This window comes from Genypterus blacodes, unplaced genomic scaffold, assembly GCF_046128005.1.
Source record: "Genypterus blacodes isolate CSIRO-AG114 ecotype Tasmania unplaced genomic scaffold, CSIRO-AGI_Gbla_v1 ptg000030l_1, whole genome shotgun sequence".
NCBI classification, from domain to species: Eukaryota; Metazoa; Chordata; class Actinopteri; order Ophidiiformes; family Ophidiidae; genus Genypterus; species Genypterus blacodes.
The window spans coordinates 3,059,810-3,075,903 of NW_027466843.1; the positions used below are offsets into that span (position 1 = coordinate 3,059,810).

Below are 16,094 nucleotides of genomic sequence, written 5' to 3' on the forward strand. Positions count from 1 at the left end.
TATACATATGACTTGGTTTATGTATAATCTTTCTTTAGTGTGTATGGATTAAATAGAATCATTGTAAATTAACGAACAGTCCACCGTCGCGCAAACTACGTAGCCTACATACAGAAAGTGAATGCTGCATTCACTTACCCCGAAACTATCGTTATTCTGATTGACTAGATTAGAGGGTATTTAAAAACGCTGCGAACAAAGAGTTTGCAGTGCACGAAGTGATCTTAGCCGCCCGTGTCCATCATTCACTTATACAACTCCATGTTACTAATATAAATAAAAAAATTATGTTATGGTAAAATAGTGGGGTAAACATAATTAATGAAAATTCGGAGTTCAAACCATCTGAAGTGGAAAAGAGTGGTGTTTACGAGGAGCCTTGAACACAGCAGAAGACCTCCCCTCGCTTCTTCACTCTCAGTATTCCTAAATATTCTTAATGACAGTTGGATGTTGTTGGCTGCGGTGGACGCGCGGCCGGTTTGCCGGTTGTTCTGTTCTTAGGAAGACCACCTGTGTTAACGTTAAGTTCAAGTTGTTTTAAAGACTCTGGATCAGAGCTGCGTGCTTTCACACCTGTTGGATTTAAGTTATTTGTTAAATCTGCAGATTACCGACTAAACTGGCGGAATGGAGATGTTTTCTCTGGACTTCACAGTTTGTAGTTAGAAAGCATTACTAGCATTTAAATGACTCATAGTTCATCTTTACTGGACACCAATGGAGAAGTTCATTCAGATCGCGCCGCACTCCCTCGCTCTGGTGCTCTCGCCGGTTTGTGACGATGATGAAGAGATCTCATCATCCTCTGCAGCAACTGGCTATGTAGTATTCGCTCGTTTTAAAGCGGCAAACATGCAGCACTTCTGGAACAAAGCCCTCACACGGGCTCTGGCTGAGATCTTCTTCCTGGGGTGGATAGATGAGCGCGTCCTGTTGATCCGCGGCGAGGAAGACCACCTGGAGGTCCTCAGGCACGGCTGGACCAGAAGGACCCTCAGACCACCTCAGGGCTTTGACATCAAGTGCATAGGTGGGTGACAGATCATTGTAGAAGTTAAAAGTTGAGACAGTTAATAAGCAAAAGTTACAAAACAGTTAGAATAACAAGATAAAGTAACCATTTTGTCATTTCAAATAACGTTTCTAATGATGTAATTCATTTTCACTCCACTTGGTTGTGTTTAATGTTAATGAGAGTGTTGTTTGGGGGTCTGGGGCCTTACAAGGCTCTGTCATCTAAATATCCAGAGTCATTTTCTTTTATGCTCCTTAAAGTTGAATGGCAATAAAATCTACCGGATTAGGTTTGATCAAAACAACTTAGTCTCCAATTTATCAATTACCACAAAGTAACTGAACCAACTAATTGCAGATCAGTGATCAAATGGCATCAATCACCAAGAGGGACGGGATGACTACTGTTTCCATTCATTTGCTTACAAGAAGAAAATCAATGAGCAGACAAAATCCATCAAACTGAGGCTTTGTTTCGCAATTGTATTTTATTGTCATTGTTAGCTGTGACAAGAATCTGATAAAGGGAATGTTAACATTATCTGCCAACCCCTTTTTGCTGTGTATACGTGTCACACTCCTGATGGCATTCTACACAATATATGTCATTTGTAACAGCTGTGCTATTAGTTTAGTTCAAAGTTAATTTCCTTTACTCAGCATCTCACCTCACAAGCTCAGATGCTTCATGTCAGGTACGATTACTCATCCAGACTGAAGGAGACGAGCCAGGCCAGCCAGTTCAACATTCCCACACTCCTACTCTCAAGGCTGTAATTTAATTTAGCTGAGTGTGTTGGGACAAGTTTGGATGTTTTATCATTTTTACTGTTGCTACTATTATAGTTTGGAGAACCTCTGCGCCGGTGTGGGAGCTTCTATGCAACTCATCCTCTGCAGGGGACACAAGACAGATCACACTCTGCATTGCTGATTGAAATGTAAATTACAGTTAGTGTTTATTGACTTACTCCTCATTTGACATTATCAGGTGTCTAGACTGAGCCTGTATAGACAAAATTTGAAGTCTTCAAACTCAGACGGCACCATAGAGGCTGAGGGTAGTCCAACGCTTTCAGACAGAGCTCTTTGTGAAAAGCTGCTTTGGTCCACTGTGTGTGAGAATAGGTGACGTATAGCTTCACTGATACTACAGGAGTAAACAGCGATAAGCAGTGGAATGTTTGTCTTATGGCTAATATCTTACCAGACTGCATGAGGACTGAACCAACAGAGGATTTATGCTTTGTCTCATATAGATTCATCACACTCAGTGGAAATGGTTTGGAAGTCAAATCAGCCCAAATCACTGGTGACAGACGGAATCTTACTTTAAAAAACATAGTGAGACAACAATTAAAAGGTCTTGCTGGATTGTTCAATGTATTTTGATGATGTATGAGATTTCTACACATACAGTATAAAGTCTATCTATCTATCTATCTATCTATCTATCTATCTATCTATCTATCTATCTATCGCCAAACTGCCTGAGAAACCAGAATAAGACTAAGAACCTTTAAGTAAGTAAAAGGTTGGCCTTTACAGTTAGATGTTTAGATATGAAATGAATGTCTGCCCACATATTGACCGGTTCAAGGCAATGAAAAAAGTATAACTGTCTTTCCAACTGAAACGAGATGTAAACGGTGGAAATTGTTGTTGTTTTTAATGCTGACAATTGAATCTGATTAACTGAGGGACTTTGCTTCCTTTAGTAGGCCATAATAAACAATGGCCTGGGAGGAGTGAATGCTATTAAGGAAGGAAGGTAGCACATTTGTTCAGGAAAAACTATTCCCAGCAGCTGCCGAGCTCTCCATTAGAAGGAAAGGGAGTGTCCCTGTAGAGAGAATTGGAGGAAATAGTTGACACAACAGTGCTTTAAATCTAAATGTCGGATCAGGATGCATTAGGTTGGATATTTTGTTAAATTCTGTTTGGATTTTTGATTCTGGGACTTGTTTAGAAATGGGATCTTTTAAAGATCTGTGTTGTTGTATGTGGTCCAGTAGAGGGCAGAGCACCGGCAAAAATGCTCCTGATTGGAAGGAAGTTGACTGAGGTTATAACAGGCCATAAGCCTGTGTGTACTGAAGAAACACACACACACCAGCTGACTGCTGCCCTACATCCAAGAAAACCATCCATCTGTTAATTGAAACACACTCAAACATCTATGTCTGCTGTCTTTATGTGTCATACTGGGATACATACCATTTTGTTAATTTAATCCTATTTGAGGATTCTTTCGTTATTCTGATAGTGTGTGGCACAAGCATTAAACACACCCACCAAACACATACACATCCAGCATTAACCAGTTTAGTGCTGGTTTGCAATGAACTCATGCCAAGGCAGATAGAATAAAGGCAGGAGACTCTGTGAACATATGAAGGTTATCTGGAATCATAAAGGACCCGAGAGTCAAAGGAACATGAGTTTCCTGGTTGGTATCAATACAAGAAAATCGCTTTCTATTTCCGTCTTCCCTATTAGTGTGCTTGCTGTACTATTTCTACTAAAGTACTCAGATTCCGGCTGTGCTGTAATATCGTCTGTCTGTACAGCAGACAGACCTTTTCTAGCTGCTGTCTGTCTGCCTCTCTATCTTGAGCAACTGGCTCTTTAACGGAATAGCACTCAAAGGTAACAGCTATGAGATCATCGGCTTGCGTTGTCATGGCAACAAAGGCTGTTGCAGCACTAGTGAGAAATAAAATGGCTGGCATGGTGTCCCCCCCCCTTCTCCCCCTCTCCTCCTCCCTCCTCCTCCTCCTCCTTCTTCCGCTTCCTCATCTCGTTCTCTTTGGTATCAGTGAACTGGAGCAGATTGGTTGTGACAATGGCCCCCTTTCACCCGTGTGGCCCGTCCTGCCCTCACTGCTCCTGCTCCTCATTCGGGGCCCCTCCAATAGTCCATTCAACTCACACACATGTGAGTCAGCAGTAAGTATGCAGCCAAGCGGTTTGCTGCCACTCTGGACATAAGGTGATGCTTGAAGTGTTTTTTCATTGTCACCTCCTAACTACAGTTACGGGATCAACCGGTGGAAGTCCATGACGTCAATGAAGTCAATTTCCCTTTGTAAAGTCCTTTTCTCAGGTTCTGGATCTTACACACACAGAGATTATTGTAAGAAAAGGGGAGAATGGTGCTTTCAGGGCCCCTCGTCATTTAAGAACATGTACAGCAAAGGTAGAAGTAGAGAGAGTAGAAGGAAAGAAGGGGATATAAATCTAAAGGTTCAAGGCTCTTATTCGCTGGACATCATGTGAGGGCTGGATTGTGTGTGTGTGTGTGTGTGTGAGCGTGTGTGTGTGTGTGTGTAGCTGTTGATATTCACTCTCCTCTTTGCCTTATGTATGTCCTCAATCTCTCTCTCTCTCTCCGTGTCTCTCCCTCTCTCTCTCCTTCTCTCTCTCCCTCTCTCTCCTCCCCTCCCCTCAGCCTCAATCACCCAGACACAGACGCATGCATGCTCACGCAGAATCGCGCGCAGCAGGCGGATGCGCGCATACACACACGTATACACACACACACGTATACACACACACGTACACACACACACACACACATACACACACACATACTCACACACCCTTCCTGGAGGTGCTGGGAGCAGCTGCAGCATTAGCGTTGAAAGAGATTTTTGCCGTTGACTGGAGTTTGCATCCCCCTGCTAATGAATGGATGCTACAGCGATCGGCTCGGGAGCTTCTTCCATTGGAACGCGGGGAAGTGTGGATATCTATTCTTGAATTTATTTATTTATTTCTATGCTCTCCATTTTTTTCCTCTCCACCCTCTCCCGGTGTGCTGTTTTCGAAAGGACGACGGGGTCTTGCGCTTGATGGGATAAAGATGGAGGTGAACGTGGTGGCGTCTCCGGTGCTTGTTCTACTATTGAGCTTTCACTGCCCATTAGGGTGAATGGAGCTTTTCTCTCTGGTTTTATTGAAGTGGGCTCTTTTGTTTTCCGGGGATCGGCCGAGCACTCCTGTGGTGAATTGAGCTGGTGTCGAAGACTGGGCCTCTTAAGCTTAACATCTTCCACCATCCATCCCCTCCATCCATTCCCTCCCTTTCCTCCCCTGGAAGCTTTCAGTCTAGAGGGGAAAGCAGATCCCTCCAGTGATCCCTCCAGTGAAATCTCTCCTCACCGTCCTCCTTGCTTCCAATGCCCCATTTCCCTCATCTCTACCCCTGCTCCCCCTCCTCCTCCTCCTCCTCCTCCTCCTCCTCCCTGCTCCCTCCTCCCACATCAGAGCGGCTACGTAATGTGCCTCCCTACGCATGCAAATGGGGATGCTACAAATGGTGGCTGGGACCGATGCCGATGAAAGGGTGATGCCTCCCGCAATCACCTGCGCCTGCACCGCCGCTGCCACCGCTCCAGATCAGCCCGGGAGAGCCCAGCAGCCGAGGACAACCGCCTCCAAACGCCCGATCCGAGTCGTTTGTAGCTTGGCCGCGGATGTAAATGAGACGCGTGTATGTGTGTGAAGGCGCACACTGGTTCCTGCCATGTCTGGTGTGTGATCGCTCTACCGGGACGTTCGTACTGATGCGGGGGAGGCACGGAGCCTGAGGTTGGTCGACCTCCCCCTGCACCCTTCCTCCCCCCTTTCCCCCCCATTCCACCCCTCCTCCCCCCTTATCCCAGCAAGACCCCCACCCTCACCCCCCCTTCCCCGCCGGGTTGAAAGCCACCTGGTAACGGGGTCACCATGAAGAAGAACCGCAGCGGCAATCTGCGGCGGGCCTGGCCCAGCTCTGATCCGTCTGAACGCCCGCTGGAGCATAATCTCTCCCGTAGTGAGAAAGACATCCGTGTGCAGAAACAGCATCTTCCTCCCCCTCCTCCTCCTCATTTCTCTCCGTCCCCTCCAAGTTACCGAGCGCCAGGTGAGTGTGACACGCCCACAAAGCAGCAGCTCCGCCTTCTTTACGCACAGCTGCCTTTCACACAGGGCACGCATGGCGGTTAGGTTCGCGTATCACATTTCACACGCAAAGGCAGCTCACAATGCTCATCACAGCACATCAGACACACACATCAGGTCTCATGGAGACGTACTGGGAAATGAGGGATAGAAACTGATATAGATGGAAAGTGGAAGAGGCTGTTTGAAGCCGGTTTAGTTGAGCGAGATATTTATGATCACATTAAATCTGCAGATTTATCTACAAGCTATCTGGCCTGTTTTCAATGGCGTGATACTGTATCCTAACTAGGTCAAACCCTGGTGGTTTTGAACATTTTATTATAGACACTATTCCAGAAAAACCTCATTAAATGCCAGGTTCCATCCTGGTAGGTTACAAGTTACGTCATGTCTGTTTTGGAATTGATTCATTCTGTGATTGACTTGTGCTCCTTTGTTTACTATGACTCAAACATTCCACCTCCTTCATTCCAGTACATTTGAATATCTCTTACTTGGTTACTTCTAGTTACAACTTATTTTCCGTCGTTCTGTCAGTTTTTCCTCTGTCAGTTTTTCCTCTGTCATTACCTCAAAAGGATGAAAATGACAAAAATACAGGGGGCGGATACATTTTCTAACACCTGTGGCAGCCCAATACGATTCTGACTCACTGTGATTATGAAGCAGAGATAACGTCATCGTGCTCCTTAGCTGACCGTTGAGTCTTAGCACACACTGCTTTCAGCACAAAGCCAAGGAACGGCGCTCAGAAAACCACTGCAAGGCTTGAAAACCAGGCAAGTAGGTTACTACCTCTGTACCTCAGAATACATGACGTCACAGGAAGTTTAATATAGAAGCTTTAATATCATACCATCTTTGTTTTATAGGGTGTGTTTCCTGATGATTTGCACGTTTTCACAAGTGTCCATCAGTTGAACAGGGTCAGCTTCAAGCACAAACAACCCCATTCGCTGTTTTTCTTACTTATATTTGAACAGGGCAGATGTTTGTTTCTGGCCTGTCTGGTTAAAGGATGAGCTCAGTATTCACTCTGCCACCAAAGCCAGCTTAACTCAACTAAAACCAACAGGAAATTTCTGTGTCAAAGCTCTTAATCTGGCGCTGAGTGTTTTATAAAGGCAGAGGCATTTTTGGTGACATTAGACATGACCTGGTCAACGTTCTCATCTCCCCCCCCCCCCCTTCTGTTTGTATGACGTGAGGTGGACGGAAATGGAGGGAGCGAGGTTGTAAAGATGCAGGTGATCTCATGTGGCTGTTGTTGCTGCAGCAGCTGTTTCGCTTTGGTAACCTGAGATACGGGAGGAGTGAGAGGAAGCACACAGAGAGGAGGGGGGTGGAGCCCATCCAGGCAGCATGCAAACCGCTCGCTGTTTGACCATTACATCATAGTCTCACACTCGGCGCCTGCTGTTCATTCATGATTTAACGTTGTGTGTTTGTGCCTTTCCTCCTTTTAGGTGATGTGTCTCCGATCAGTATGTCACCTATCAGCCAGTCACAGTTCATCCCGCTGGGGGAGATCTTGTGTTTGGCCATCTCTGCTATGAACTCTGCCCACAAACCTGTCAACCAGGAGGCTCTGGTGGAGCACCTCACTGCCAGCTTCCCAGGTATGCCCGTCTGTGGTAAAGCGGTAGTAGTTTGTGAATCAGCTTGGAGAAATAAGAGATGATCTAACAATCACCATTTGTCAAGTAAAAATGCACGAAAAGATCTTTTGCTTCTAGAGAGGAGTTTTGTTTTGTAGCATTGTGAATTGAATCCCTTGGGGCTTTTGAGCGGCTGGTCAGAGTAGATAAGCACTAATGGACGCTGGATAATTTTATGGGCATTTGTAATTATTTATGAAATCATTTACAATTAAAACAAAGAATCGAAAGCAAAGATTAATCATAATAAATATTGTTTTTCGCACCCCTATTATGTGAACAAGTCTTTGTGTTATATAGGACATGAGGCTGGAAATATGGCAACTTCATTAAGTGGAAGCCAAGCTAATTGTTACATGTGGCGCCTGTATCATACTTATGGGCTGCTAATTTGTTGCATATTCGTATTTATTCATCAATCACTTGCTTCCTTTTGTAAGCATTTGACTTCTACATCTACTTATAGATCCATCTACTTACTACATATGGCTGAAAGTAGTCTGAACGCAAAGAAAACAAACATTGATCAGGTTCATCTTCTAGGCAACCACTTGAAGCAGTTGTGTATGTTTGTGTGTGTGTCTGTGTGTGTGTGTGTTTGTGCGCTAATGATTAAAAAAAGATCCTGTTATTAATTTTTAGTATTCAAATTTTGTTCTGTCTCAGTGTCAACCAATCTCACATCTAATAATTGTAAGCTGTTTTTCTGTTATTGTTTTAAATGTACAGTGATCGATACAGAATTGACTATGTGGCTGTTTTAGTGGCAAACATGTCTATCATGTTCATCTCCTATACGATGCTGGGATTGAACATAAAGATTGCATCATTTTAGTGCAAAAACCGAGCACATGTTCATACATGGGGGTGATGTAATGCCAAGCAACACTGAGGCTTTGCTAGATGAAGGCTATGAAAGGTGTTTAAAAGGCATCACTTTGGATGTTAAGCTTGGAAATGTATATATTTGCTAACTTCATGGAACTGATCATGTTTTTCTGTTTAAACATCAGAAATGGTTCCCAACCCTCATAGGTTATGTTGGTGTTTTGCACTATTTAGGGCTGTTTAGTCTTAGATCTTCTGATTTGGGATCAATGTGTTGAAATCAAAAATCCCTAAAACTGAGTTGAGTTTTGAGGATTTAGAAAGAAAAGCTCAATGAAATATAAAGAATATTGTAGAAATCCCAAAGTTTCAGAGAAACTTAAGGTTTCAGGTTGATTTTTGGGAAATGTTTATTTTAGTTGGAATGCTTGATGAATGTTACACCCAATGTGATACAGTTTTATCTTCAACCACTGATTTAAGAAATATGTAACAGACGTGCAATATTCTTGTGTAGTGCGAGTTTTCTGAACTTAATATGAAACTAGTAGGAAAGCAAAAGCTTAATGGATTGCGTAATACCTCCGTTCAGTCACAAACATCATGTCCTTGTTTTACCCTTTTTATTAGATTGAATCTTCAGGACCCTCAGCACATTTTCTCAAAACTAAAGCAACTAGACAAACAAATATATATTAAATTTTTCAAATCGGTTCACATTTTGTTCATATCCAGTCAAGCCCAAGCTAGTTTTGTGTTGTTAGGTAATTAGCTTCTAATTTCTCCTTGACAAGCTGAGACTTATTTTCTGAGACGTGACTGTTGGCAGTTCTTAGGTGCTTTTTTTTCAAAAGATGATTTTCTCTTTTCCCTTTTTTACTCCTGCCAAACTGTCCCCATTCATCCTCTAATGTTCTCATGCCTGTATTGGAAGTCTTTGATAATGAACGAAACAATATGTTCCTTAATATGCTTAAGCTTGGTCTGCTGTGTGTCTTGTAGGAGTGCCTACACCGAGCTCAGAGGTTCTGCGTCATACATTAAACATGCTGGTGCGAGAGAGGAAAATCTACCCGACTCCAGAGGGCTACTTCATTGTCACTCCTCAGACCTACTTTATCACTCCTTCCCTCATCAGAAGCAACAACAAGTGGTATCACCTGGATGACCGGCTCCAAGAGCGCCAGCAACCGCAACAACAACAGCAGCAGCAGCAGCAGCAGCAGCAGCAGCAGCAGCAACCTCAGCAATGTACTTCGCCTCAGTTGGGCACCGTCACACCATCCACTCCTGGTTGTCTCAGAGAGAGGCCTGCACGCAAGAATCACAACGACTCATACAACTCCTTCCGCGAAGACCCATCCAGACTGCATTCCTCTGTGCTCCCAACGAAGTCGCTAAAGGAGCATCGGGGAGACTCCCATCAAAGCAAAGCACCCAAGGACCAGAATAGTGGGGAACCTCCACCGAGCACGTCAGCAAAGGAGCACAGAGGAGACCCCCCATCATACCCCCACCCTCCACCTGCCACTTCCCCTCCGGTACAGCCGCCGCTTCAAGATACGACAGATAAGAGTAAAGGCATCACTTCTTTCCCTTATAAAACGGACACTCTTACCAAAAAGAAAGAAGGGACCGCTGGTGGTGGAAGTGGTGAGAAACAATCCAAAAGGTTTGGGCTGAGGCTCTTCAGACTGAGTTTCAAGAAGGACAAAATGAGACAGTTGGCCACCTTCTCAGCCCAGTTCCCCCCGGAGGAATGGCCTCTTCGTGACGAGGAGATGCCCACCACCCCCATTCCCCGCGAAGTGGAGATGGAGATTATCCGTCGAATCAACCCGGATCTCACGGTGGAGAACGTTGCGAGGCACACCGCTGTAATGAAGAGGCTGGAGGAAGAACGCACTCAGAAGAATAAGGTAGGGTCTTCAGCCCAGCACAGTGCACGCAGCAGGAGGGGCAGGGGCCACAGGAGGGCGCCACATGGTAAGTCGCGCTCGCATAGCAAACCCCGTACCTCCAGGGGTGACCCATCTGAGGCTTCCAACTGGGACCTCGTGTTCATGGAAAGGGATTACCGCTTCTTCAGCCACTCGTTAGTTCGTTCACCTCGGGAGGCCATGTACACCGTGGAACGCAGGCGAAGTGGAGGTGCAACGTACTTGGTCCACAGCAACCCCAACATCACTGAATCCTACTGCCCTGTAACCCCTGAATGGGACGTGTCAGGAGAGCTAGCCAAAAGGAGGACAGAGATGCCTTTCCCCGAGCCCTCTCGTGGGACGTGCCAGTCCCGAGTGCAAAGAAGTCACAGTCACAATCAGGATCGGAAGTCGCGTCACGAGAGATCGGATCAAGCGAAGGAACGCTCGCGGTCCATGGACAACTCCCTCAAGGGCCCGGTGCTGGGTACACAAGAAGATTTTGAACCAAGTCTAGAGGAGCGTAGTCACTACTACACTGATGATGGCACCTTGCGGAAAACGCAGAAGTCCTCCCACTACTCAAGGATCATGTTCTCTGCTGCTAAGTTCCACTCTGATTTTAATGTGCCTGATTTGGGGAAAGGGAGTTTGGATGAGTCAAGGATCCGGAGTACAATAGAGAGGAACAAAAGCAGAGACAGCTTGCCAACTTACAATGAGTTAATGGGACTTTCTCCTAAGCCCTCAACAGATGAGTACTTCCAGTGCAATACGTCAAATGAAACAATCCTAACTGCCCCTTCGCCTCAGGCTAAATCAGAATATGACACATTAACCTCATCAGGGGGACTCCGAAAGGGCTCTCCAGCTGACCGCCAAACTCCTCACCTCACCTCTCCTCACACAATGGAGTACAAAGAGGATTTGTCGGCAGCAAAGGGACAGAATGGCTCAGTGCGACTAACACCAAGCCAGACTCCAGAGCCTGTACAAAATGCACGTTTGACGCCACACCAACATAATGTAGATCCTGGAGGGGGAGGTGGCGGTATAGTCATCAAGAGAAAAGAGATCTTCAGTAAGGACACTTTGTTCAAACCTCCACACAATGCCTTGTCCACAGGCTACGTGGACAGCAGCTACACCAAGTCTGGCACATTGCGGAAAGCCTCACATGCCAAATCAACCGAGGCCCTAGACAATCCTGAGCCCCAGCAGCCTTCCAATTCAGCCACTTCGTCAGCTTCACCTGCAGTTTTACAGGGCTGCTTAGAGCCAACAGTCCCCTCAGCCTCCTTTGACTATTATAATGTATCGGATGACGAGGAGGATGAAGAGGCAGAGGAGGACTCGCACAAAGAGTTGGCAACGGCAGAGGACAGCAAAGAACGCGGGGAAGGGGGTGGTAATGGCGGAGGCGGTGGCGGTGGTGGGGAGGGGACCATGCAGTGGCTCCTGGAACGGGAGAAGGACCACGATCTACAGCGGAAACTGGAGACCAATCTGACCTTACTCAGTCCCAAGGAGACGGAGAACAGCAGCAGCCAGAAGTCGGCCCACTCTGCCCGTTTGGACAGCATGGACAGCAGCAGTGTCACAGTGGACAGTGGATTCAACTCCCCCAGGTATGACACAAACACAGCTACAGATTTGGCATTGAACACACAACCAGCGTTATTGCAGTACTCAAATGTTGGCTATTTAAGAGTTATATACAGATTAATATACTGAGGCTTCAAACAGTGAACTTTGTTATTCATAGCCTCACTTGTACATGAAATGCAGACATCTATGTTCATTAATTAACTCCTGCGTCGCTGCCAAAATATACAGTACACACTAGTTACCTGTATGTGTGTGATCTGTGATAAGTAATCAGTCACATACGACATTACTGTCCCACCTTCTCTCGTCATATCATATCAAAATGTCACTCCTGTGATCAACACTAGCTAATTTATTGAAAATAGAATTTCTGTATTTCTGTAAGCTAATAGTGAAGTAAGATATGAATGCTTATTTTGATCTTCTTTAGACCCGTTATCAGCAAACTGTATCTGCTCTGCTAATGCCAACTTTATGGTGCCATAGTGATAAGTAAGAAAGTCAAGTTTCATCTGTTACTTTGTCAAGAGCATAAAGATCTTATTCTTCCAGCCTGGCATCATTTAGCTCTGTCATCACTCGGCACTGATGCTTTTCTAAAAAATAACATTAATGGATGTCAGTATTATGTGGTAATGTTGCTCTCTTGGACATGGAGTGACAACAAAAAAAAGAGGCTGTTTGTGAATTTACAGTATTTGCATTTCCTTCCTTTTTTTAAGCACCATAACAGCCACAGTATTTATGAGCCCAGACTTCATATTGGCAGGAACTGCCGTCCAGTATCGTCTCTGACAGCAATATTATATTCATAATACATTGAAGAGTCACACAATTGCCACACAGTGACGTCTGTCAGTCTGTCCACCCTCAATCTATGATTCATAGACTTACAAACTCCTTACAAACACTACCATCACTTTAATGATGTAAAACAACAATTGTGAATGCCAAAAACGTCAAATAGGTTATGAACCTGAAGTAAGTGACTCAGACTATGTTAAATCTGTTGTTTGGCCCTTGAATAACTGAAACAACATCTGAAGCTGTTTTGGCATTTCATAGTCTTTGATCACATTGAGTTGTGACATTGCACTGTCATTGTTATCTTTCCTTCATTTTGATGACAACAACTGGCTTACAAACCTTTGCGACTGAAGTAATAATGGATAATAACAGACTGTATAATAATAATAATAGACTGTGTGGTAGACTGTCATTCGTTCCAGTTTGAGTTGAGAAGATACAGCAAACAATATTCCAGTCCATTTAAGAATCTTGCAAATGCTAAATACTTCAGCTGGTGTTGAACTTTAAATTAGAAGCTGCAAATGTGTGTTCTACAGATGATGAATTGGCGTGCTTACAAATCATTACCACAGCTTGAGTGCAACATGAATAAGATCCAGCAATTTGATACCGATCAATCATTTGTGAAGCTTCTAGGTGAACAGTGTAGGTCAGAACTGTTTTAGCCTAAATGTGAGTGAAAAATAGTTATTTCTTACTTTATTATTTATTTGTTGATATAGTTTCTTAGACTTTATTCTAAGTAAGTATGAATAAAGTTCTTTTTTCACAATCGTGTTTTTAATTCAATTTAGATTTCACATTCAAGTAGTGGTTACTATTGACATTATTATCTGCGTCACTACATTTAAAGCATCTAATGATCCATCCAGTTGACTAAACCTTGAATGTGGTTTTAATTGCATTTTTAGTGATACTTACCTTTCTAACAAGGCAATGTAAAGGTGATACAGAGTTTCTGTTTCAATGGATTTTGTGTTTCATGATGTGTGTTGATGTGAAAGCCTGAACAGTGGATGTTATCTTTATCCTAGGACACGTGAAAGTCTCGCATCCAACACATCCAGCATAGTGGAGAGCAATAGACGGCAGAATCCAGCGCTGAGCCCAGGCCACATAGGCACCAGTAGTATCGGACTGCCATTCAGCTTTCGTGCCATCCCGGAACCCCCCACCACCCAGCCTGAGAAACTGCAGAAGTCATCGAACTGCTTGGCCTCCATCACCAGCGTCTGACAGACAGCAGCACTGACTGAGATGAGGAGATGGAGGAGAAGGTGGTGGAGGAGGGAGGGATGAGCAGAGCGAGTGAAGGGATTCAACATTTTGCCCTCACTCCCGTCAACCGATAGACACACATGCACACACAAACACACACTCACACATCTTCAGACTCCTGAGAATCCATTTACTGGGACTGTTACTCAAACAGGCATGGCTTCAAGAGACTGTTCCCACAGCTTCAACAACTTTACTGCAAAAAAGAGAAGAAAAACAACAGAATATCAAGACCACTGTAGGTTAATACAACCTACTGGAAGTACTTTGATTTTGGTGACATGGATTCTAGTTTGGCTTATATCAAGATTCTTGATTATTGGTATTGGAAAGTAGTAGATTATAGGATTCAAGTTACATTTGGAAATATCAAAACTTTTTATATTACTTAACATTACATGTCCAATTAAATGTTCTCCTTCCTGAAATAGTGTCAGTTCTTCAGGACGATTCATGTATCAGCACAATGTCAAGACAATAAAAGTTGATCCTGAGAACATTGAATGAAAGACGTAAGAACATAAATCAGCTCAGATTTGTGTACCGCAATGCAAATGATGTATGTATACTCGATACTTTTGATATCCTAATTATTATAATGGTGGTATTAAAGACGCTATGTGACCAAAATGATGTTTGGACAAAATGAGCTCTGCTTCACCGCCCACAAGTACATCACAGAACATCACGGGTACTTGTTTTTAGAAAGAGGAACTGAGTTACATTATGAAGATGTCAAACACAGCAGACTGAATGTTGACAGAATGTTTTGATTTCTGAGCTTCTTGCTTCTCTTTTCATCTCTTTTTATACGTCTTTGATCGAATTCTGCTCTCAGACTCACTTATCTGCTTTGTGACACAGTGTAGGCATGGTGCATTGTGGGAATTGTAGGAACACAGAGTAGAGCGGGTGTCTTTGCTTGTTACCAGCGGGAACTCAGCAGTTACACAAACTACACAGGATAAACTATACACTCATCTCATTTTGTAGTGTTTTTGCAGTTGCACTGATAGCACATCAATCAAAGTGCAGGTGTGTAAGGACAGCGACATTCAAAATGCAGCAAAATGTTTTTCCAAGATGTTCCTGGAGCTGTTGCACCACTCCTTGCACAATTCCTTCTATTTCTTCTTCATAATGCCCATCAGCAGCACGCTCAAAAATCCAGCAATGTGTGTATGTTGATAATGTGATGTCTTTAATTCTTATGAACAAGTTGCAGACTCAAAGCCTGGATAGGAGGAGTGTGTGGTGTGGAGGCAGGACGCTCTCTGCTCTGACTGCAGTACTCTGGATGAACTGTGGGTGGAGTTCACTGGAGCAGACCTGACACACGGCTGCAGATTTAGAGGCTCAGCCAGCCAAAGTGAAGTATAGAGTGATGGTCCAGCACCAACAGTCCCTCCATCCATCCCTCCATCCCTCCATCCCTCCATTCCCTATCCCCACTTACAGTGCACATTCCATAAGGTGTTACACACAAATAAATGAACCAACCAACAAACACACAACACCTTCTCTCACATCAACACTGCCCGTGCAGTCGATGAAGTGTGGTGTTACTGACAACCTTTCATTCCATTCTTCATATTCGTTTTCATTCGAATTAAAAGACTATTCAATTAAGTCAACTGGGGGATTACAGCCCAGCACCCTCTAGTGGTTAACTGGTGACATAGCCCTGATACCAAACATCTGAGTGGACTTTCCAAAGACTGAAGAAGCTAAATTAATAATTCAGTGAAACAAAAAAATGCCTGTCATACACTGTGATCAATATCTTGCCAAATTGCTAAAAAATAACATTATTTGCATGCCGTTGTGTTGTTTTACGCAGTTAGTATATAGACATGAAATATGATATTGATAGACTTGCTACGCAATGACACTGATCTAACAAACCTCCAGCTGGTGCGCAATGGATTATAGAATACTGGGACGCGACCATAGAGCCACCAACAAGTTAAAAAAAATTGCTAACACTCAGATTCCAGTGTTTGAAATCTTTACTCTTCTAAAT

At 44.0% G+C, this 16,094-nt stretch overlaps 1 protein-coding gene across 1 annotated transcript; it reads left to right on the forward strand.

The window, feature by feature from the left end:
• The first annotated feature begins 233 nt into the window (after positions 1 to 233).
• stox2a (storkhead box 2a) lies at positions 234 to 14,695 on the forward strand. Its single transcript, XM_076145827.1, has 4 exons — positions 234 to 1,033; positions 7,434 to 7,586; positions 9,456 to 12,003; positions 13,828 to 14,695. The coding sequence occupies exons 1-4, from the start codon at positions 721 to 723 to the stop codon at positions 14,027 to 14,029; spliced, it is 3,216 nt and encodes a 1,071-aa protein (XP_076001942.1). The 5' UTR covers positions 234 to 720; the 3' UTR covers positions 14,030 to 14,695.
• The last annotated feature ends 1,399 nt before the right edge of the window (positions 14,696 to 16,094 follow it).

What these genes read in the sequence shown, in the direction of transcription:
- stox2a (XM_076145827.1), top strand. Translation starts at nt 721, where the DNA reads ATGGAGAAGTTCATTCAGATCGCGCCGCACTCCCTCGCTCTGGTGCTC. An exon ending in CTTTGACATCAAGTGCATAG is followed by an intron (nt 1,034 to 7,433) that starts GTGGGTGACAGA and finishes TCCTCCTTTTAG; the next exon opens with GTGATGTGTCTCCGATCAGT. An exon ending in CCTCACTGCCAGCTTCCCAG is followed by an intron (nt 7,587 to 9,455) that starts GTATGCCCGTCT and finishes TGTGTCTTGTAG; the next exon opens with GAGTGCCTACACCGAGCTCA.